Below are 21,135 nucleotides of genomic sequence, written 5' to 3' on the forward strand. Positions count from 1 at the left end.
CTGCCCCCTTCCCACCCTGAGCCAGTGTGATTCAGGCAGCTGGTAGCACTGGGTCACTGTCCCCCCTGGACCCTGGGAGCCGACGGAGCCCAGCAAGCAGGGGACAGTCTGGGGACAGGCTGCTGTCCAGGGTAACAGAGGCCAGCAAGCAGGGGAGGGTCTTTACTACCACTTTATTATGACAAAGGCTACAAGCCATGTTATTTAAAGTGCATTATTATTACCATTATTCACCGTCAACAAACCACAGACACAAGCCTGGCATAGTGCAGATATGGCCAAAGTGGCAGAAGACGCTTAGGCAAGAGCAGGGCTGGCAGGAGCTGGGCAGATGGAGGTGGCAGGGAGCAAGGCTCAGGCAGGTGCTGGGATACAAGCACTGCTCCAGACAGACCTAAATACCTCCATGCTCCAGGGGGCCATCACGGACAATGGGAAGGACAGACAGACAGCCTGGCCTGCCATGGTGGGAGACTGGGAAAGTATGGTGAGGGCTGGGCCAGGGAGGGCTTGGCTCCCAGGCAAACCCAGCACCTCTGTGTGTTCCTGGACTAAACAGCTGGGAGTGGGCTGGGGCCCTGCAGCCAGGTCAGGGCTCAGCCAGGCTCCTCATGTCATCCTGGGAACCCAGCCCTGGACATTGGGAGCACAGCCCAGCACCCAGCACCAGGCCAGGCAGGAGGCTGGTGGCGTATGTGGCCCTCAGGGGACAGCCCCAACCTTCAGGTCACCCCAGGCTCCATCCAGCCTGCCCTGCCCCAGCCCTGAAGCAACATCCCAGCAGAGGTGCTGACAGGTGCAGGACACCTGGGATGTCCACAGTCCCTCCACCCCAAAATACAGGGCCCAGCCAACAGCTGAGGATTAGTTTAAAGTGCTTTTTTCTTTCCTTTTTGCATGGAGTGCAAGGTTAAACCTCACCCTGCCAGAGAATATTTCCCCTTTATTCCCAGGGCCAGGGGGTCACAAAGCCCAAGGAAGGTTTCTGAGAAGCCTCCCCTGGGTCACAACAGGCAGGGATTGTAACATCATCCTGTACCCAGCTCAGTGGCACCCCTACTCAAAGTATCATATTGCATAGTGCTGCTCTCCCATCCCCAGGCATCCTTGGTGCCACTCCAGCCACAGCTGGGCAGTCCCCATTTCCCAGCCAGCTGGGGCAGAGGGGATACCACCCTGGGACAGCCATGGCCCAGGGGCTGCTTACACTCCTGCCCCGAGTCTCTCTGGTGTCTGGATGGAAAGTAGCACTTGTGACACACACAGCAGCAGGAACAGCAGCAGTCATGTCAGCGTGAAGCAAACATGGCATTGCTTACAAGGTGCAGCAGCAAGGTGTGCCAGAACCACCCCGGAGCTTAGATGATGTCCGTCTCCCTCTCTATGCCGACATACTTCAGGGCATCGGCCTGGCTGTACCTACAGGACAGGAAGTCATGGCTGCAGCAATGCTCCCCTCACAAACCTGCACAGAGGGTGGGTTAACCCTGCAGGCCAAGGTTGCTGATGGCCAAGGTACCTGTAGTCAAAGAAGAGCTCCTCTCCTGCTTGGATGGCTCTCTTGGCGAAGATGCCAATGCGGTGGTCTCCGTTCACCATCACAACTGCAACATCAGAGATGCAACATCAGGGATGCGCAGCCCCACCTTGGGCTGGAGCTCTCACAGCACCATGTCCTGCCTGGCCTGGCTGAGCAGGGGGACCTCACCTTTCGCATAGCAGTTGGGGTTCACCGAGTGGTTGGCAAAGCGGATTTTATTTCCTTTGCGAGTAGCGTCAACAACAAAATCTATTTTAAAAAAAAAAGAGAAGGTAACCATGGTGTAAGGCCAGGCCTGTCACCCAGGCAAGAGGTGGGCTGAGCCTGCCCACCTGGCCTCTCCACCCCTGGAAACCTCAGGAAGTTACCATTGTTGAGGTTGAAGAGGAAGCTGGACATGTACTTGTCGTAGACCTTTCCTCGCCTGTCAGCCTCATCCTGTGAAATGAGCTGTAGAGGGAGATCACCTTGAGAGACTCAGCAGTTGAGGGCTGAGCCAGGTTCCAGGGCTGCCTCCTGGAAACACCCTCCTGCTCTCCCTCCCACCTCAGGAGCTTGCCAGGGCTCCAAGGGATGGGGCAGGGTCAGAGCAGGGCTCTCAGGCAGCAGCACACACACAGCACACTCCTCCACAGTGGAAGGCCAGAGGTACTGAGATGTGTCCCCAGATAGCACAGGGCTCTATCTCCAGACCTAGTCAGAGCCCATGGGCACAGCTGAGCCAGGGAAGGCAGCTGAGCCCACAGCCAAAGGAAGCTCTCCCACCACACACAGCCCCCGTGTGCCTGGCCAGCAGCACAGGCCCAGCACTGACCTCCCCGCAGTACTCGGAGATGAACTCGTTCTTCTGCACTGCCTCCTTGATGAAAGTCCCCCAGCCAGCCACATCTGAGGGGGCCAGCAACAAATGCTGGAACCAAAATGAAAGGAAATGGGGAGAGTTGGCAGGTACAGCATCTCACAGCACACAGGTCATGGGGACAGCAGGGAGCCAGTGTCCATCCAGCATCCCCTTTTTAAGGTGACACAGCTCCCTACAGACTTACACCATTACATGGAGCTGCACAGGACCTGACACACTAATTTGCAACTTCCTCTGAATTTCCCTTTTTTTTAATGCTCAATTCCTTGCTCTAAACAGCAGAATTCAAGACTGATTTTTTTCTAGAATCACTTTATACATTCTCTTGCTCTCACCATTCCTCATGTAACTCCCACCTCCTGATTTTGACATCCACAATCCCTCCTGATTTTCATATCTACAATCCCTACTCCAGAGTAAGCGCTACAGAGGCCCAGAGCAGAGCAGCTTCTTTTCCAGACTCTGGCACTCTGGCAGCTCCAGGGATGCTGCTCCCCCCCACCCTCCACAGCAGCAGCAGCTGTGTGTCAGCTCTGCCCCGAGGCAGCCCCTGCCACACTGCTGTCAATACCTTTTTGAGGCCTCGCTGGATGCTGCAGTTCTTGCAGGAGACCACCTTGCAGTCCCAGTGCTCTGAAGCACCACAGGTGAGGCAGAGGTCAGGGTCACACTCCCTCACAGCCAGGTAGCAGGGGCACTGCTTGGTGTTGCACTGGGTCTTGCAGCGGCAGCCTGGGAAGCGGTTCTGACCTGCAGCAACACACACAGTGGGTTTGCACTGTGAGGTTCGGCAGAGAAGAGGGGCCATGCAGGGTCTCTGCCCCAGCTGCTCCTCCCCAGCCAGATCTTGAGCAGGGACAGAATGAAGTCTGGCTGTTTTCTTCACTGCAGAGCTGGGAATGGAAGCCCAGACAGGAAAAACAAACATGGCAGAGCAGTGACCCAATGCCCAGCCTAACTGCTGGAGGCACATCCTGCTCACAGGGGACCAGCAGCAGCACCCACAGGATTCAGACACAGGGATGAGCACTAGCAGAAGTATCTCAGCTGCCAACAGCTGCATGGCAGCACAGAACCATCTCCTTTTGGACTTTTAACAGGCTGCTACCAGCACTGCTGTAGATGGACAGAGCAGCAAGTGCAGGAATAAAGTAGGCCCCCAGCAAGCCCCAGCTCTGCACCCTCCCTGTGCTCTGTGCCAGGAGAGCTGGCTGCTTTCCTGCCCAATAGTCCTTGACCTCTTCTTACAGTCAGGGTTGCACTGGCAGAACTTCTCACAGAAATTCTGAGTCATGATGCAGGGGCAAGAGCTGTCACAGGGATGCTCAGGGTGGTCACAGGGCTGGTAGTTGTACACCTGGGTTGGTGAATTATCTAGAACAAGAAGAGAAATGCCAAGATTGGAAGCTGCATGTTGCAGGAACCTTTTCAAAGCAGCAAGTGCAGGGCACTGGAACCAAGAAGGTGCAAGCTGCCCATCTGCCTGCACTGGGCAGAGAGCCTGGCACCACCCAGCTCCCACAGACACACACATGGCTATGCTCACTGACCACAGAAGGGCTGCACACTGCCCTCAGCCTCCCCTGGCTGCAGCAAACCCTGCTGCACATGCAGCCTCAGTGGGCACTGCGAAGGCCATGATGCCCCTGGCACCCCAAGGAGCTTGGCCAGGGGCAATCACTCCCCTCAGCAGTGCTGGACCTGCCAGGCTGATGAGCAGGACATGGCCACCCCACTGGAAAACTCAACCCTTGCAAACCTCCCATGACACAGCCTCAGCCAACTCTACCTTTCTTCAGCTGGATCTTCCTGCAGTGTGCAGCCCACAGCCTGCAAAAGGAGCAGAGAACGTTGAGGGGATGTGTAAGCCATCAGGGACAGCAAGCCAGCACTGCTCAGCACCAGCAGCTAGCACAGCAGAGATGGGCCTGGCAGATTCATGCATTAATGATCAGCAGCCACCATAAAGTGGAGAGAGATGAGAGTGATGCAGCTGCAGCAGAAGCTTTTTATGCCAAACACCAGAGCCAGAATAATACTGGACACATTGAGATCAACACACAAAGTGGGTTACCAGTCAGGGAGCTGAGGCTGCTCTTAGGGAAGTGGCACCAGGACCAGCAGGCAGTGCTGCCCTCTCCTCGAGCTGAGCCTGGGGCTGCAGGGCCACTGAGCCCCCAGGCAGAGCAGCAGCCCTGGAGCTGGGACAAGTCCAGCACCCAGGAGCAGCAGCTGCCCCATGTGACGGCAGGACGTGCGCACAGATGGAAGCCAGATGGGGATTACCAGGAATGCGTTGGCACAAAAAGCAGAGGATCTGCTTGCATTTTAAGAACAAAACAAGCTTGTCCAACACTTGCCTGTGCTTCCTTTTCTTCTTCTGGGATGGATTCATTAACTCATTTGTTGGCAGTTTTGTTATAAGCGATTCCTTCACTGCAAACTGAAAGACCTACCGAAGAACACAAGCAAAAAGAAGAAACAAGTTCAGTGCACTGAAGTTGTTTTATCAAAAGCATAAGGAGAGTGTGAGTAAGCACAGCAAGGCTCCCAGGCCTGGGCCCAGAGAGCAGCAGCTCTGCCCCATTTTCCTGCCTATGGCACACTGCCTCCTCCTGCCTGTACACCTGGCTGTGACACTGCACATGGGAGGGAACCCACAATACCAGCACACAGGGCTCACTCTGCCAACAGCAGCACTGCTGCAGAGTTAACACCCTGAGCTCCAAAAGCGTTGATGTGGCACCTTCCTGTGGGGAGCTTTGTGGCAGAGAAATAAAACCAACTGGCAGTCGCTTTGGACCTGGCTCCTCTCTTGCAGCTGCATCGCATGCTCTGGGCACCCACCTGCTTGCAGGTCTTTGTCCCCAGCAGCCTGGCAATTGAGCAGAAGTTGTTGAAGTAGGTCCCATGGAAGACACGGAAGAGTGACTCCTCAGCCCCTGTCCACTCCACGGGCTCCTGTGGCGTCTCCACCGCAAACAGCTGGGAGGAGGCTGGGCTCAGCTTCTGCTTAGTGGGGGTTTGGCAGCGGGAATTGGCCTCTGGCAGGAAAGGCAGATGGTAAGCAAAACACACCCTGACCATCATGGTTCTGGGGGGCAGTGGTCACCCCCTCGTGCCCTGTAACCCTGCACTGCACTCCCAGCCACACAATCCTGCTTCAGGCCAGACACAGTGCTCAGGAGCCAAGGGCTCGCTCTGGGCTTTGCAGGTCTCAGCAAAGCTCTTGCTTTGCCTGGCAACATTCCTCCTTCCTGGGAGAGGACAGTGAATCCTACAGCAGCAAGGGCAGGGCTGGTGTCCCTCATGTTTGCTGGGAACACTGACTGCTAACTCCAAATTCTCCAGTTGTGCAGGAAGCAGAGGGGAGCCTGGGAGAACTCCAGTTGCGAGGAGCTGCCTGCCCTCACAGAGAGGAGTGGGGTGTCTCAGGACTGGCACCATACCCGAGGAGCTAGAGGCCCACTCGTTGCCTGTGTCGCGGTCGCTGTCGCCCTCCCTGGTCTCAGTGACAGCCGGAGTGCTGGAGCAGGACGCGCCCACCACGTGGTGCCGCCGGCGGCGACGGCCGGAGCACTTGGACCGGGGGTTGTGCAGGGCAGCAAACTCCTTGGCTCCTTCCTGCAAGCAGAGCAGAAGACAAGACAGGTGGCAAATGACCAGGGAATGCAGGAAGGCTTTTCTTCCACAGGCCCTGGGACAAGCCCTGTCCTGCCACCACCAAGAGCAGGTAGAAGAGGCTGTCCACATGTGGTCCCTTCAGCAAGTGCCAAACCAGCAGCTTGTGTTGCACGTTCCCACTTTGTTCACTTTGGCATTGCTGCCCAGTCAGCAGAGGCTCCCTGGCCTGAATCCCCAGCCCATTCCTCTGGATCCTCCTGACTTCTTGCTCTGCTCCTTTTTAGCACGGGCTTACTTTCTCTAACACTGCACTGAGTCCAGAGAAATCATCTGTCACAGAATTTCCCATCTGCCAGCTCTGGAATTAGTCTTTGTTGGAGATCTGCTATAATATGCATCTGGTAAGGTCTGCATTTGCATTCATGCTCCTCTGAATCCAACAAGGACCAGAACTAATTCTGAAAAAATCATCCAAGTTGTGCAAATGATCCACAGAGCTCTGCAGACCAGAGCTGGCCAGGGCACTTCTCTCATGGTTTCTAAGGTGACAGAGAAACATACCAGCCACAGGAAACAGTCTGCGCCGCAAGGATCTGGCTCAATCTTGGTCTCTCTATTCTTTCGTTTGTACACATTAGGAGTAGCATGAAAAGCTGAAAAAGTAACAGTTATCTTTACTATTAGCATTTTCCAAGAGTCTCCCCCCACTCTGCAAGAGACAGGAAGCAGGAGCCTGTGTGGCTGAGGGCTCCCCTGGCAGCAGGGCCTGAGGCAACCAGACCCACAGGATAACCCTGCTCCAACCCACAACGGGCACCAGGCAGCTTGGGAAGGAGAGGCCAAAGGAGAAGGATCAGCTTTCACACTGAAACAAAAAGACCACGTCATATTAATATTATATCTTTTAATAAATAATTCACTGGAAAAAGTCCTGTGACTTCCCAAAGAAGCCCTTAAGACCTGGAGAACAGCAGGTCCAGCAGCTAATCAGTATCCAAAAGGCTTTGGCAGGACCAACCGCAGCAACATGACTAAGACGAAGCTGTAAGTAGTTCCAGGGAGGCAACAAAACACAGGGGGCATGTCCAGACTTTGGCAGTGAAACATTCATGCCTTTCACTGACGAGCTTCTGCAAAGCAAGAGCAAAGTCTGGTGGTGGCAGGACTACTGCACAAACTGCCAGGAGCTCGGAGGCGGCGTGCTGAGCGCGGAGAGGGGACGGCCACACACGTCGGTCTGCCGTCCGTGGGAGCAAAGAGCGGAGCTGTCTGTACAAAAGGCTTCTGGGCACCTCTCAGCTCCTAAGGCCCCACTGCAAACTCATGAGGCACCACCCTCTAGAGACTCCAGCACGGACTAAGCAAGGTGTGCAGAGGAAAACTGAGGAGAAAGGGCTCTAGGGAAGCGTCCGGCTGAGGTGGCACTTACGATGCAGAAAGCAGTCGTACTTGAAGCAGCGGCGGCAGAAGAGGGTGTGGAAGGAGTGCAGGGACTGCTCCCGCTGCACCGACTTGGCACACGGCCCGTCGATGTTGGGAGTGCACTGCGGCGGCAGCACGTTGGGGTCGGACACCTCCGTGAGCTCCCGGTACCTGGTGACAAACACAAACACCCAGGGATGTGCTTTCCCCATTTGGGACAGCTTTACAGCACCATCAGGCTCTGGCCCAGGTAGCTCAAGCCTGCAGGCACTGAGCTTTGTGGCACAGCCAGCCCACAATGCTGGTCTCTGAAATAAAGGTTTCAACTCTTGCTAAGAAAGGGAACAGACAACAGTAAAGGGATTTTCTACCTTTCTTTCATATCCTCTGGGAAGCCATACTCAGGAAACATGGAAGAAATGGCAGTGAATATCATGTCATTGGGGAACCTCTTCTTTGAACACTTCTTGTTACCTGCAAAGAAGAGAAGACGCAATTCTTCAGACAAGCTGATGTGGATGGCTCTTTCCTCCTTGCACAGAGCGATTCCAGAGATGCTCAGGATTGTGTTTTAAGACAGAAATGTAATCCCATGCACAATAGATAACCTTGTGATCAGCAACCAGGCTGAGGTATTCCCAGAAGCAGTGCTAGGCTACTTTCAGAGCAGCATGATGTACTGCTGGAAGTACCAATTTCTCTTAAGTGCTATTACTATTTATTTCTGTCAAGGCAGAACTTGCAGACAATGCTTTTCTATATCTACAGAAGTGTTGGTGTTTGTGCTGCTCACATCACTACAGAACAAAGACAAAGACAAAATTACCCATCAGCATTCAAAAGGTCATCAAGGACACATGAAAATCCCACAAACCAGAGCTTCCTCTAGGCAACAAGAGCTCCAGGTGGCACAGGAGAGGGAAGAGGAACACTAATACATGGAAAGCAGGTCTGGAAGGGATTTGAAAACGTCCATCTCCCAGCCTCCCACAGAAACAGATCCGCCCACACCTCCCTGACAGGTGTTTGCCAGAGCAGCACTTGAAAACATCCCACAGCCTTTCAGATAACACCCAGATCTGCTAATCTCAACAGGAAGTGGGTTTCCAGATGACTCATCTAAATAACCTCTCACCACACTTTCAGATGGTGATTTCTTCTCCTGTCCACAGCGGACAGTGAGAGCAAACCATTTCCCTTCTACTACAGAACTTGTCTGGCTGGAACTGCACTTGGCACATTAAAAACCAGTGATGGCAGGAGAGCAGTGCCCAGTGCTCAGGTGGGGCAGGACAGAAATGTGACCAACATAATCTTCATTTCTCTGGGGGCAAACCCACCTTCCACTGCAATTCGCTTTCTTTTCCTTGTCACTGGCAGCTCCTCTTTTCCATCCTCCTGTTTCACCTCAGAATCATTGTGTCCTTCCTCTTCCTCGTCTGAGTACTGATTCAGAGCATTCACTAGCTCCAGGAACACAGCATCACTGATGAGGACTGACCCTGAGATCATTTCTGAAACACACAGAAGTGGCAGTGCCACCATCTTTCTCATTTCTTGCCATTGCAAACCACAAGCCTACATGCTCTGCTACCCACCAGAGCCCTTCTCTCAGTTTTTTTGGGGTAGGTGGGATTTTAGCACTAAAGTCAGTAGTGGTGTATCATTTTCAGCAATCTGGGGACAGGCTACACCAGTTTTCCCTGTTTTCCTCCCCGCTGGGCAATTTTATAATGGGGCAGGCAGCGCTTTTCATTGATTAAACTCTTGGCTAAGGCAACAAACAGAACAGGGTTGCTGAGCTACTCCCCCTCTAGCACATTTTCAGTATCTCAGAGGATGTCTGTGAATCCCTGTACACAGAACTGGCACCGGAGCACTCCAGGCATTAAAATGGAGTGAGGTACCCAAAGGCAGGAATGTGCCCTTGCAAAGGAGAACGGCAGGCATCATCCTGTTTCCCTGCTCTGAGAGCTCCCACAGAAAAGCTGGTTGCTGCTGCCACCTTTTGACTTCTGAACAACTTGGTTATGTTATTTGCAGGAGACTGAACCACAGGACCATAGGAAGGTTTGGGTTGGAAGGGATCTTAAAGCTCATCTTGTTCCACCCTTGCCACGGACAGGCCACTAGGCCAGGTTGCTCTAAGCCCCATCCAGCCTGGCCTGGCCTGGACAGAGCTGGTTGCTCCCAGGTTACCTTCCTCTCCATGAACTTTGCCATCATAGTTATTAATAAGCTCTTCAATGAAAGTTTCATCTTCTTCCTTCACCTCGTCACCCATGTAAGGGATATTGCACAGAACTGTTTCATCCTCCACCTGAAGAGAGATCAGACACAACTCAGAAAAGCAGTGTTTGCTAACCCAAATGAGACTGTGCTCTGGTCCCTCACACCTGCCAACAGCACAGTGCACAGCAAAGCTTCAGATGTCTCATCACTGACACATCAGTGCTAGCCCACTGTAACCCAGTCACAAACAAAAGGACCTGCCTAAGAAATAAACTTCTTCATATAAAGGGAAATTAAAATCTTAGGAAAAAAAACACGAACAAACAAAACCCGCCAGAAAACCATATTTACTCCTTGAATCCTGTGAAACAATAGTGACTCTGTCAAGAAGCCACATGTAAAGAAGATTATCTGGTGAGATAGTGTGGACACAAGGCTGGCTGGGATTCTACAAAACAAGCAACTAAAGCAACACTTTCCATCATCTCTCAAGCAGATGTTGCCTGAAACAAGTGGGATGAAGAACCACTTCCCAGCTGTGTAACAATCAGATGCTGACCTCACTGAGAACCCATGCTTCCCACATACCATGAAATTCTGCTGAAGAGGGGACCAGGAGTACATGATGGGCACCAGTGCCACTGTGTTCAGGGTCCTCATGTACAGTGTCTGGCTTGAAAATCCTGGGAAAATGCTCTCAACAGTGCACTGGAAGACAAATACAGAGAAGGTCAGCGAGGAACCACTCTGGGAGGCTACCACAGCCTGAGGAAAACTGAATTCAGGACAAACACAGAAGCCCCACATGCACTCTGTGGACTCCATCACAGGAAAAAGCCTTGGGGGTACTTTTTATCCATTTCTGCATTCCAGAAGTATGAGGCATGGACAACACAGACAAAAACTCATCCATATCCCCCAGAGTTCCCTTCAGAGTCCTGGTTCCAGTCCCCACTTGCTGATGCTGCCCCTTTTCCTCTACACACCTGTTTCAGGAACGGGTGCCCACTGACTGGCTTCATCAGCTGCACTGGCTGCACTCGAAGCTTCTTCCAGTCTTCATTAAGGATCTGAGTCTTTTCATGAACCTTCGCAAAGTTGGCCACAAAGAGAGCCTGAAAGGAGAGAGAGGAGCTCTCAAAATTTAAGAAAACCCATTGAAAACTCCCACAGCACTGAAAGGGTTCAGCAAGGAGATCCTGTAAAAACCAATTGGAAATGAGCTCCCCTGCTGCAGTTACACCACTGCTTGTTCAATGACCTCGTGTGTGCAACAGCTGCTGCCCATACAACTCAAGAAAGAGCACAAGGAGAAGTGGCACCTCTTCCCATTGAACCAGCTAGCAAGTCAAGCACAGCTTATCAATTCACCTGGCTGACACCCTCTGGCACCACTCAGTCATTCTGAGCTGAAATGAATTCTTTTTGGGGCATCTCAGCCCAGTCCTTGCTGTGGCTGTACCTTTGCTCCCATGTTTGCCTGGAACCTCTTGAGCTGCCGCAGACGCATGTACTCGGACTTGACTTTCCGTTTCCAGTACATGATACACTTGGACGTCGGAGGAGTGGCAATTTCCATTTTTCTGTAACAGTACAGAAAGAATAAATATTAAATAATGGAGAGCTCAATCCCGAAAAACGTTCCTGTGGATCGGAAAAACACTCTATGCATCACAGACTTAAATCAAGCAACATAACGCCGTCGCTCTGCAGCGCTCCTGACTGCGGAACACCCCTAGCCGAGGCGCACGGACAGGCCCGGGACAGCAGCGAGAGGCGGTGCTGACCAGAACTGCCCGTGCTGTCCCCCCGAGCCCCCGGGGCAGCACGTGAGCCCGGGGCTAGCTGGGGTCCCCGCCCTCCCCCGGGACACGCCGCCGGAGAGCCGCGGCTCCACTCCAGCCGCCCTCCCTGCCGCTCCGGCCGGGCCCCAGCGCGTCCCAGCTCCGCCAACAGAACCGAAGCGAGCCGAGGCTGGCCCGGGGAAGCGGGCCCGAGCCTCGCAACTCCCTGCCCCCGGGGCCCAGCTGGTACCGCGGGGAAGCCGCTACCCCCCGGGAACCCCCGGGACCCCCCGGCCCCGCCCGCACTCACTGCTCGGCCATCGCGACAGGGGGAGGCCGCGCGCCCCCGCCACACTGCGCGCGCGCCGGCCCGCCCCGGCCCCGGCCCCCGCCCCCGGCCCACCCTGGGCCGGCCCAGCCCCCGCCCCGGGCCCGCCTCAGACACCGGAGCCGGCCCCGGATCCCGCCCCGGCCCCGCCTCAGGCCTCCTACCCCGCCTCGGCCCGCCCCGGGCCCCGTCCCTCACACTGCCAAGCCCCGCCCCAGTGCCCTCACATCCCCAGGCCCCGCCCCTCACATCCCTAGGCCCCGCCCCTCACATCCCCAGGCCCCGCCCTGCATCGCCGCCGCCGGTGCCGGTGGGTCGGGGCTCATGGGTTGCCCCGGCAGAGCGGACCCGTTCCAGCCTGGAGGACACCGCTGTCGGCTGCGGGGAATGGGTTAAGCGGCGGCTCGGCGGCGTGCTAGCCCATTCTCGGTGTGCCTGACCCCTCCTGGCCCCTATTGCAGGACCGGCCTGGTCCCGCGGGAAGCACTTGGTGGGACAGCGCCCTTCCCGCCCGGTTCCACCGCCCTCCGGGCCGCGGGACAGCCCTGCCCGGCGTGGCCACGCTCCCCGACGAGCCGTCCCGGTGGTCCCAGGTCCCTCTGGCCCCACCGCCGGGCCTCCCTGTGGCGGCGCCGGGCAGGAAGCGGCTGCCGGCGGCCGCTTTCCTGCCCCGGGGGCCCCGGCGCTGGGGAGCGGACGGAGCTGCCTCTGCCCTGGCGGGGGCCCCGTCCGTGGTGCGGAGTGCCGGCTGCCCCAGGGCCCCCTTTCCCCGCGGCCCCGGCAGGGTGACTGCGGAGTTCGAGCAGTGCCGGCCCGCCCGCATCTGGGAGCTCCGCCGAGGCCGGTGGGGCGGGGGCCCGGCATCCCCCGACCCTGCCGGGCATTGGCTCGGGAGCGGGCGGACAGCGCTGGGACGGGCCGGGGTCCGGGATAGGTGATCAGAGGAGCCCCAGCTCGGCTGCAGGGATCTCGCTGTCGAGAGGATGAGGATGCTCTCCGGGCTGCTGCTGCTCTGCTGCCCGCTCTTGTCTCTGCTCCCGCGGGTGCGGCAGAGGCAGCTCGGGGTGCTGCAGGGCGGCCCCAGTGCCACATGCACACTTGGAGCATCACAGGACTGTGTCCCCTGCCCTGGCCCCATGCTGTCCCCTCCACAGCACCTACAGCGAGCTCTCCAGTGGCACCCAGCTGCTCTCCTGCCCTGACCTGGGGCCATCGGTACCTTCTTCCTGCTGGTCCACGCTGAATTCTTCACCAGCTGCACAGAGGCCAGGCTCCCCAAGCTGGGCAGCTGGCCCTCAGCGTGGCTGTGGCTAAGGGCCTCGTGCCACTTGCAGCTGCCCTCACACTCAGCAGAGCCCAGAAAGGGACTCAAATCCCAGGGAGAAGCTGCCCATCTACGTGCCCCCAGGTCTCTGAGGGGCCAGCGACAGCCTCCTTCCCTCCCAGTCCTGGCAGCTAATGAGTGGGAGGAGAGGACTGAGGGTGAGGGTGACAGGTCAGAGCAGGGATGGGAAGTTTGGGATTCCCTGGGGATGAAGTGGGTCCCATGGCACGAGGGGAGGCTGGGCATGGAGCTCCAGATGCTTGCATCTGCCTGGGGAACACTGGGAGAAGAGTCCCACACAACCGACCCTGCACCCCAGGTGGGGGCTGGCAGGGAACGCCAGGGATGCCAGGCTGGGTGGGGAGCCCAGGCCCTTGGCAGGCAGCCACCGTCCCGTCCCGTCCCTGCCCATCCCCTCCAGACGCCCCAGGAGGGGGGCGGCCGTCCCAGCCCTGGGGCCGCGCTGAGATCATTGGGTGTCTCCCTGGCAGAGGATCCTGCCACCCGGCTGGAGGCTCCGCCGGCTCCACCAGAAAGAGGGACCAGTGGCTCCAGCCCTGCAGCCACTGGAGTGCCGGGGATGACTTCCAGATGTGGCCACTCGCCCGCAGAAGGTGGCTGCTGCCGCCTGGGAAGCATCAGACAGCTCTGCCACGACCTTTGCTGGGGAGCTGAAGCCCGGCGCGACCCGCAGCAGGGAGGGTCCCTCCGAGCTGCCCTGCCCTGCCCTCCGGTCCCTGCTCTACAGGCGGCTGTTAAAGGGGAGGCTTTGGGCTGCGCTCTGCTCTGGCCAAGCGTGAAACGTCCTGTGTAGGAGTGCCACAGACCCGCGGGCTGAAGTCACCCCCAGTGGGGGGGACACGGGCCCCTGGGCGGGAACTGCTCCAGGGAGGGGGCCCTGGCAGAGTCAAGCAGGCGCCAGGCTGGACAGTGCAGGAGGAAGGCACTGGGGCCAAGGACTGCCAGGGTCGGCCAAGTGTCTGCCCTCTCCCCACCTCCTCGGCCTGGTGCCTGGGGGTAGATTGTGTCATCACCCTTCCCTCCTTGGCCACGGGCAGGAGCTGGGGCTGTCCCGGCAGTGCCGCCTGCGGGGCAGGTGCCCGGGTGAACCAGAAACTGCGGGTTTGGGGCCGTGGGTCCCCCTGCCGCCCCCATTCCCGGGCGGCAGCACCCGTCCGGGGACATTGTGCTTTCCCGTCCACTCCCCCCGCTGCTGGGCTGCCTGCCCTCCACGCAGGAGACAAGGGATTTCACAACCCAGCCCAGACAGGATTAAAGAGAAATACACAAGTAAACAAATCTCGGCCTCGTAACGCTGGACGTGCCGTTCAGGGAGTGGATCCTCCAGGCCGGTGGGTGAGGCGCGGGAGTCGTGGGTGCCGGGGTGCGGGAGCGATGCCCGCGGGGGCCGGCACCGCACGGGACAGCGCCGGGTCCCGCCGGGAGAGCCGCTTCGGAGCAGCACTGAGCAATCTCATTTTTCACACGTCTCCCGTAGTCAAACTGCCCCTGTCAGAGGAAAGGAGTTGCTTCCTGTTATTTCCATTGAAATCCTTGTCCCGGTCGTTAGCCGGCAGGCTTTGGCAGGATGGCACCGCGCACGCACATGAGCTCCGGCCGTCTCTCCCAAGGGCTCCTGCTGCTCTGCGGTAAGTGCGCGGGGCGCGGCTCCGGGGGCTCCGCACCCCGAACCACCCCGCAGGTGGCCGCCCTCCCACTCGTGGGGCCCGGGGCCAGGGTCTTGACTCAGCCCGCCCCCATCGCCCCACCCCAAAACGGGACCAGCCTGTCAAGGCTGAGGTTAGCTGGGGCAGCCGTGGCTAGCATGGCCAGGGGGCACAGCGGTGAGCGCCAGGTGCTGTGGGCAGCTCCCACCACGCTCAGCCGCGATCTGGCAGGGCTGGGACAGGAGCTGTAGCACCACATATGCCCAGGCAGGGGGGGCTGGATGGGGCTATCAAGGACAGAGATGGGGACAGGGTGGGCTGCTCTTAGTACAGCCAGTGTACCAGCCCGGGAGCGCCCCGTGGCCAGTGCCCAGCTGCGCCAGAGCTCCCCGCAAGCAGCCCAAGGAGGGAACAGTCCGGCAGTTCAGCGAGGAGCCAGCATCAGTGCCCCACAGCTGAGGGTGGAAGATGGATCGGGCAGTTTCCCTGAGCCATGGGGCTCCCGTGGGCCAGGCCAGACGTGCCCCACGCCCTTGGCAGGCAGTGCTGGGTGTGGAGCTGATGGCAGGCGGAGGGGCACTCCGGCAGTTCTGTGCTAGGACCAGTGCTTCCTCTTCCTGCCCCAGCCCTGTCCGGCTGACATGCAGCACCACGCTGGCTCCCCGTGGGTGGGGGTCCCAGTTTGCCCCCATGCTGTGACAATGGCCCAGGGTTTGTAGTCCCTAAACAGCCCCTCTGAACCTTTGGATAGCTGCCTGCAGCCTGGCTAGCCTCTTCCCATATGGGGGGCTGATGCCCCAGCTCCAGCATGTCCCAGGCTGTGGCTCCCTGTGCCTGACCTGCCAGCTACAGCGCCAAAATGAGTTATTTCCCAAATCCAAAATCAGTTATTTCCTGTAGATTCAGCCTCTGCCAGGGCAGCTCCTGTGCATGCAGCCCTGTCAGCACCCTTACCCCTCCCAGACCCTGTGTCCCCTCTCACCCTGTGTCCCTCCCTCTGCAGTGCTCCTGGGGACTGGCCTTTGTCACACAGACACTGTGACAACAAACTTCAGCCAGGACACTGGGACAAGCCCACCCACAGCCACATCCAGCTGGATAGCCCAGCCCATGGGTGAGTGTTGGGGTTCACTGAGGGCTGGGTAGCACTGTAGGGCAAATGGTGCCCTGGCCAGGGCTGGCCCTGTGCCACAGAGTGACCCCTTCTTTCCCCTAACCATCCCAAAAATAACTGGCCCGTGCCACGAAGCTCTCCCTGCCACTGCCCACAGTGGGGGCAGTCAGCAGCAGCCTGCCCTCCCTCTGTGCCCCTGGCATTGCCCTGGGCTGCTGCAGGCTCCAGGCAGCACCCCAGGGCTGCTGCAGGGTCCATCCCTCACTGTGCTGATGTCTCTGCCACCAGCCTGGGCAGGGCTCCAGATGCCAGGTGCCACCGGGCAGCAGGGCCAGGCAGGGATGCACTGTGGGCAGAGGCATGCTGCCCGTGCTCAGCCCCTTTCCTCACAGAGAGGAATTACACCGCCATCACACAGCACTGCTGGGATTACTTTGTCTCCCTGATGAGGAATGTGCTGACATCGGAGCTGTGCGAGTGGAAAGTCATCAGCAGGTACGGGGCAGCAGGACTGTAAGAGCCTAAATGAGAGATGTGGGACTCCAGGTGGCTCTCCAAAATGCAGTTTATTCCATCCAAGGTGTTGCAGCAGTCCAGGGTGGTGGGTGACAGAGCTGTGCCTACAGCTGTCAGCTCCAGCTGCAGGCAGGCCTGCAGACCCTGAGTTTAGGTTACAATGCATTATAGACTTTACTTTGCTGAGCATCTTAATATAGTAGAACCAATCTATACGTTAACTTTTATCTATGGCCTATCATAACTATTGTAAATAACCACATTCATGTTACTGTTCTCCAATCACTCACAGTCAGTACATTACAGTTTAAGCTAGAAGTTGTTTTTCAGTTTTCTTGCAGTAGAAAATTATGAGACCTTTTTTCTACTTGCAACATCAGCAGGCTTGTTTGCCTGTGCTCTTTCTGCTTGCTTGGTAAAAACATCTTGTTTGGGGTGGGTTTATCCTTTGCTCTCAGTCATAAAAACCCCTTCTAACACACCCTTTACCATCTTAGTTATCCAGTAAGACTGGCTCAGCAATTCTTTTCTTCTATATCAAAACTTGCTTCCATCTCTATTCCTTCATCAGACTCTACATTCAAAAATTTTTCTGATAAGCACACACATCTGTGAGTCTTGTCAAACTTTCATCCTTCCCAACAGAGGACCTTCCCCTCTAGAGCAGGGGGCAGGGGCTGGGCTCTCGACCAGGGTATTGCTGGTGCCCGGGTGTGTGCCCCCGGTGTCCCATTCCCTGCCGGTGTCCCGGTGTCTCTCCTCCAGGCCCTACAGCGAGCTGCAGCTCTGCCTGGAGGAGTGGGCAGAGCGCCTCAACCACAGCTACCCCAACGCCCTGGCCGAGCAGTACATCTTCCAGAGCCACCACCTCTACTTCCACAACTGCACCCTGGAGCACCCGGTGTACTTCGACCCTCCCGAAGATGTGCTCCTGGCCATGATCATCGCACCCATCTGCCTCATCCCCTTCCTTGTCACCCTGGTCATCTGGCGCAGCAAGGACGGCAAGCGCAGGCTTAGAGCTGCCCTCCCGGACCACCGGCTGCGGGACCGCCCGACCGCCCCGGTGGCTCTCGGTGCCACCGACCCGCGCTGCGGAGGCGGCCGGTTCCTCCCGCGCCTTCCCCTCCTCGCGGCCCGGCATTAAACGCTTCTCCCCCCACGCCTGGCGCTGGTTCTTCGGCCGCTCGATCCCTCCAGGGCCCGGCCCGGGCCAGCTCCCGCCGCCAGCGCCCTCCTGCGCGGGTCTGCCGGCAGCTCCTTGCCGTGGGGAACGCTCCCGGCGGGACACCGGCACCAGAACAGAGGCCGCCGGCCGGGAGGGGCGGGGCTTAAGAGGGGCGTGACCGCACATCAGGGCGTGGTCTGGTGTGGCGGGCGTGGTCTCATGGGAGGGCTTGGTCTCGTGGGAGGGCGTGGTCCCGTGCGGTGGGCGTGGCCCGCGGCAGGGCCGGAAGCGGGGCGGGGCGGGGTGGAAAGCGGCGGCGGCGGTTCCGGTAGCGGCGGCGGTGGCGGCGATGAGCTTCGTGTGGCCCTGGCAGTACAGCTTCCCACCCTTCTTCACGTGAGCACGGCCAGGGCCAGGGCTGGGGCTGGGGCCGGGGGAGGCGGGGCGGGGAGCGCGGGAACCGGGAACCGGCGGTGCCGGTGCCCATCCGCCCCCGTGCTGACCGGGCCCCGCAGGCTGCAGCCCAACGGCGAGACGCGGCAGAAGCAGCTGTCGGCCTGGTGCGCGCTGGCGCTCGCCTACAGCCAGGAGCACCGGCTGTCCGCCATGACGGTGCGGGAGGCCCAGGACATCCCGCTCTTCGCCAACCACCGGCTCCAGCGTATCCTTTGTGCCCGGTGCTCCCGGTGACCCCCCCGCCCCTGCCCTCCGCCTCCGCCAACGCCTCCTTAACCCGCAACCAGGGAAGCTGCCGCTGGAATCCATCCAGGTGGTGCTGGAGGAGCTCCGCAAGAACGGTGCGTGCCCCGTCTCCGTCCGTCCGTCCGTCTGTCTGTCCTCTGTGGCCGACCCGCGGGGCAGGGCGGGCAGCAGGCACCGAGCAGCTCCGTCCCGTGGGTGTGGGCTGTGCCGCCGCCTCTCCGAGCCAGCCGTGCCTCAGCAGGCAGGGTTAGCTGTGCAGGGGAGGGAGGGTGGGCAGAGAAATCACAAATGACACACTGAATATTGTTCTGTAAACACAACAGTATTCAGTGTGTGGGGCAGGGCTGGTCTGTGAGGCTGCCTCCGGGTGCAGTCCTGAAATCTGCATGTTTGATCCTTATTTCTGACTTCTCTGCCTCAATCCCTCTTCCCATTGCTTCTAGGGAACCTGGAATGGTTGGATAAGAACAAAACCAGCTTTCTGATCATGTGGAAGAGACCTGAAGAATGGGGAAAGCTCATCTATCAGTGGGTGAGAGCACACCCAGACCAGGCTGTGTCCATGAGGATGGGGGGTCCTGGCAGCCACTTGGGAAGGAGCACTGCTTGCTTCCTCCCTGCTTTTACCTTTCTCCTTGCACTTCTCCCTGTTGCAGAGAGGTGAGGAGCTTTTAGCAGCCTTGCTGTGACCTGCAGTGAGGGTGGTGTTGTCCACCTGTGATGGGGACAGGGCAGCATCACTGCATGGCCCAGCTCCTCACTGTGAAACACACAGGCAGGAGGAGCAGAGCTGTCCTTATTCCCCCAGGCTGCTCCCTCTGCCCCAGGGGAGTGCAGACTCAGTTTTGCACACTCCAGGATGTGTGTGAGAGGTTTGGACAAGGATGTTCAGCCACGTGGATGAAATTTCCTCATTCCCCCAGGCTGCTCCTTTTGTCCCCTCTGCCCCAGAGTGTGACAGTGTTCACAGGGGTCTTAGGATGAGGGAAGAGATGAGAATTTTGACTCCATGTTTCAGAAGGCTGATTTATTATTTTATTATATATATGATATTAAAAACTATACTAAAAGAATAGAAGAAAAGATTTCATCAGAAAGCTTGCTAAGAATAGAAAAGAAATGAATAACAAAGGCTCTTTGCTGACTGAGACAGTTTAGACAATTAGACTGTGATTGGCCAATTATTAGAAAGAGCTTCATGAGACCAATCCCAGATCCACCTGTTGTATTCCACAGCAGCAGATAATCATTGTTTACAGTTTGTTCTTGAGGCTTCTCAGCTTCTCAGGAGGAAAAATCCTAAAGAAAGGATTTTTCATAAAACATGTTGGTGACACCAGGGTTCACATCAAATGCTGTGCACACTCAGTTTTGCACACTCCAGGATGTGTGTGAGAGGTTTGGACAAGGATGTTCAGCCACGTGGATGAAATTTGCTGTTTTCCCTTTGTGTTTCCAGGTGTCAAAGAATGGCCTGACCAACTCTGTGTTCACGCTGTATGAACTGGTCAGTGGAGATGATACAGAGAATGAAGGTAAAGTTGGGGCTCGTGCTCTGGAGCAGATTTTAAGAGCACCCTGGATTGGAGCATGTAAACAGTGGATTGTCAGATTGCAGTTTTGTAGATTAAATATTTTGAAATCTCAGGTGCAAACTCACCCTTTCCCACCATTGGCACGTGCTGCTCCAGCGGCTTTTATCACTTTGCAGGAACATCTCCTCTGTAATTGCATTTTCCCTTCCCCAGTGCCCAGCATTTCCTCTGGTGTGGTGAGGGGTGTTTTGTTTCCAAGCCCAGCCCCAGCTCTGCCTTGCAGGCTGCTGTGTCTCATCCCTGCTGACCTCCAGGCTCTGTTCCCTCAGCAGAGATGATGAGCCTGTCAGTGTATCCATCCCTCTGGATTTATGGTGCTCTGAGAGCCCTCAGCATTGCTGCCCCCAGTCCCCTCACAAGCCTGCTTGTTTCCTGATGTTATTTTTGTTATTTTTATATTTTTGTTTATATTATTGTTATTTTTCCTTCCTGTTGATGGGGATCTTTGTCCTCTAGAGTTTCATGGCTTGGATGAGGCCACGCTGCTCCGTGCCCTTCAGGCCTTGCAGCAGGAGCACAAGGCTGAGATTATCACGCTGGATGATGGCCGAGGAGTCAAGTTCTTCTGACAGGAGCCTCCTCCCCTTCCCTGCTGCAGTCTGGGCTCTCTCTTGCCAATCCTTCCTCTCTGGGCCTGGCCTCAAACTGTGACTGCAAGTAGCTGCATCTGGGGATTTCTCGAGGCAAGATGAGTCTGAGAGCCCTTCCAAAGACTTAGGAATATCCTGAGATCCTCTGTCTGTCTGTCTGTTCTCCCTGTTGATGTGTTCGAGAGGCTAAAGCTGCTCTAGGCAGTTCTGGGAGGGACCACCCAGAAGTGAAACTGGACTTGCTGCTGCTCCCTGTGCCTGTGGTGGCCTCCAAGCAGCCCCAGCTTGGGTCAAGCTTGGCCTCCAAGGGGCTCCCCTGTGTCCCTGCCAGCCACACGTGCCTGGGTCCTGCAGTCCTGCTGCAGTGCCAGGGGATGAGGTAGGAGCAGGGGACTGGCTGTGGAAGCCCTCAGTGGCAGAAGGAAATGCACTTGCTGCCAAGCAGGCTGGGGGAAGCCAGGGAACTAATTTCAGGTGATTAAAATGAGATGTATTTATAGAGCAGCCTGGCTGTTTTCATCTATCTTTATTTTTCCATCAGAGACAGAGCTCTGTACCAGATTTTTGCCCTTCAGTCATATTTCCAGTCTGTCCCAGGGAAATGCAGTGGTTCCAGGGTGGGAAACAGCACAAGAAGAAAGGAGAAGGGGACCCTTGCTGCCCTTCT

The 21,135-nt window shown here is 57.2% G+C and overlaps 3 protein-coding genes across 5 annotated transcripts; 2 read left to right on the forward strand and 1 right to left on the reverse strand.

Moving 5' to 3' along the window:
* Positions 1 to 154: 154 nt before the first annotated feature.
* On the reverse strand, positions 155 to 11,843 carry EZH1 (enhancer of zeste 1 polycomb repressive complex 2 subunit). Its single transcript, XM_050985719.1, has 20 exons — positions 11,775 to 11,843; positions 11,143 to 11,263; positions 10,667 to 10,795; positions 10,269 to 10,388; positions 9,648 to 9,768; positions 8,789 to 8,962; positions 7,820 to 7,922; positions 7,456 to 7,619; positions 6,588 to 6,679; positions 5,852 to 6,026; positions 5,250 to 5,446; positions 4,763 to 4,854; positions 4,192 to 4,232; positions 3,651 to 3,776; positions 2,974 to 3,152; positions 2,355 to 2,450; positions 1,909 to 1,990; positions 1,709 to 1,789; positions 1,520 to 1,604; positions 155 to 1,419 (listed from the first exon to the last, which is right to left on the reverse strand). Exons 1-20 carry the CDS (start codon positions 11,783 to 11,785, stop codon positions 1,359 to 1,361), a joined length of 2,250 nt encoding a protein of 749 aa, XP_050841676.1. The 5' UTR covers positions 11,786 to 11,843; the 3' UTR covers positions 155 to 1,358.
* Positions 11,844 to 14,167: 2,324 nt separating this feature from the next.
* On the forward strand, positions 14,168 to 17,575 carry RAMP2 (receptor activity modifying protein 2). Of its 2 annotated transcripts, none has more exons than XM_018921426.3 (5): positions 14,168 to 14,472; positions 14,615 to 14,765; positions 15,787 to 15,897; positions 16,290 to 16,392; positions 17,179 to 17,575. In XM_018921426.3, the coding sequence occupies exons 2-5, from the start codon at positions 14,705 to 14,707 to the stop codon at positions 17,558 to 17,560; spliced, it is 657 nt and encodes a 218-aa protein (XP_018776971.2). In that variant the 5' UTR covers positions 14,168 to 14,472; positions 14,615 to 14,704; the 3' UTR covers positions 17,561 to 17,575. The 2 variants fall into 2 exon arrangements, with proteins under 2 accessions (XP_018776971.2, XP_009094727.2); XM_009096479.4 differs by having other exon boundaries at positions 14,169 to 14,468.
* A 237-nt stretch (positions 17,576 to 17,812) lies between these two features.
* VPS25 (vacuolar protein sorting 25 homolog) lies at positions 17,813 to 20,972 on the forward strand. Of its 2 annotated transcripts, none has more exons than XR_007780235.1 (6): positions 17,813 to 17,977; positions 18,097 to 18,242; positions 18,325 to 18,378; positions 18,727 to 18,943; positions 19,743 to 19,818; positions 20,335 to 20,972. XR_007780235.1 is itself a non-coding variant. In XM_050985706.1 (6 exons), the coding sequence occupies exons 1-6, from the start codon at positions 17,931 to 17,933 to the stop codon at positions 20,445 to 20,447; spliced, it is 525 nt and encodes a 174-aa protein (XP_050841663.1). In that variant the 5' UTR covers positions 17,813 to 17,930; the 3' UTR covers positions 20,448 to 20,972. The 2 variants fall into 2 exon arrangements, 1 of the variants encoding a protein (XP_050841663.1); XM_050985706.1 differs by having other exon boundaries at positions 18,727 to 18,815.
* The last annotated feature ends 163 nt before the right edge of the window (positions 20,973 to 21,135 follow it).

Source organism: Serinus canaria, chromosome 27, assembly GCF_022539315.1.
Source record: "Serinus canaria isolate serCan28SL12 chromosome 27, serCan2020, whole genome shotgun sequence".
NCBI classification, from domain to species: Eukaryota; Metazoa; Chordata; class Aves; order Passeriformes; family Fringillidae; genus Serinus; species Serinus canaria.

What these genes read in the sequence shown, in the direction of transcription:
- RAMP2 (XM_018921426.3), top strand. Translation starts at nt 14,705, where the DNA reads ATGGCACCGCGCACGCACATGAGCTCCGGCCGTCTCTCCCAAGGGCTC. An exon ending in AGGGCTCCTGCTGCTCTGCG is followed by an intron (nt 14,766 to 15,786) that starts GTAAGTGCGCGG and finishes CTCCCTCTGCAG; the next exon opens with TGCTCCTGGGGACTGGCCTT. An exon ending in CTGGATAGCCCAGCCCATGG is followed by an intron (nt 15,898 to 16,289) that starts GTGAGTGTTGGG and finishes CTTTCCTCACAG; the next exon opens with AGAGGAATTACACCGCCATC.
- EZH1 (XM_050985719.1), bottom strand. An exon ending in GTACGACTGCTTTCTGCATC is followed by an intron (nt 6,680 to 7,455) that starts GTAAGTGCCACC and finishes TTACTTTTTCAG; the next exon opens with CTTTTCATGCTACTCCTAAT. An exon ending in CCTCTTCAACCTCAACAATG is followed by an intron (nt 1,790 to 1,908) that starts GTAACTTCCTGA and finishes TTTTTAAAATAG; the next exon opens with ATTTTGTTGTTGACGCTACT.
- VPS25 (XM_050985706.1), top strand. Translation starts at nt 17,931, where the DNA reads ATGAGCTTCGTGTGGCCCTGGCAGTACAGCTTCCCACCCTTCTTCAC. An exon ending in AGCTTCCCACCCTTCTTCAC is followed by an intron (nt 17,978 to 18,096) that starts GTGAGCACGGCC and finishes CGGGCCCCGCAG; the next exon opens with GCTGCAGCCCAACGGCGAGA. An exon ending in GAAAGCTCATCTATCAGTGG is followed by an intron (nt 18,816 to 19,742) that starts GTGAGAGCACAC and finishes TTGTGTTTCCAG; the next exon opens with GTGTCAAAGAATGGCCTGAC.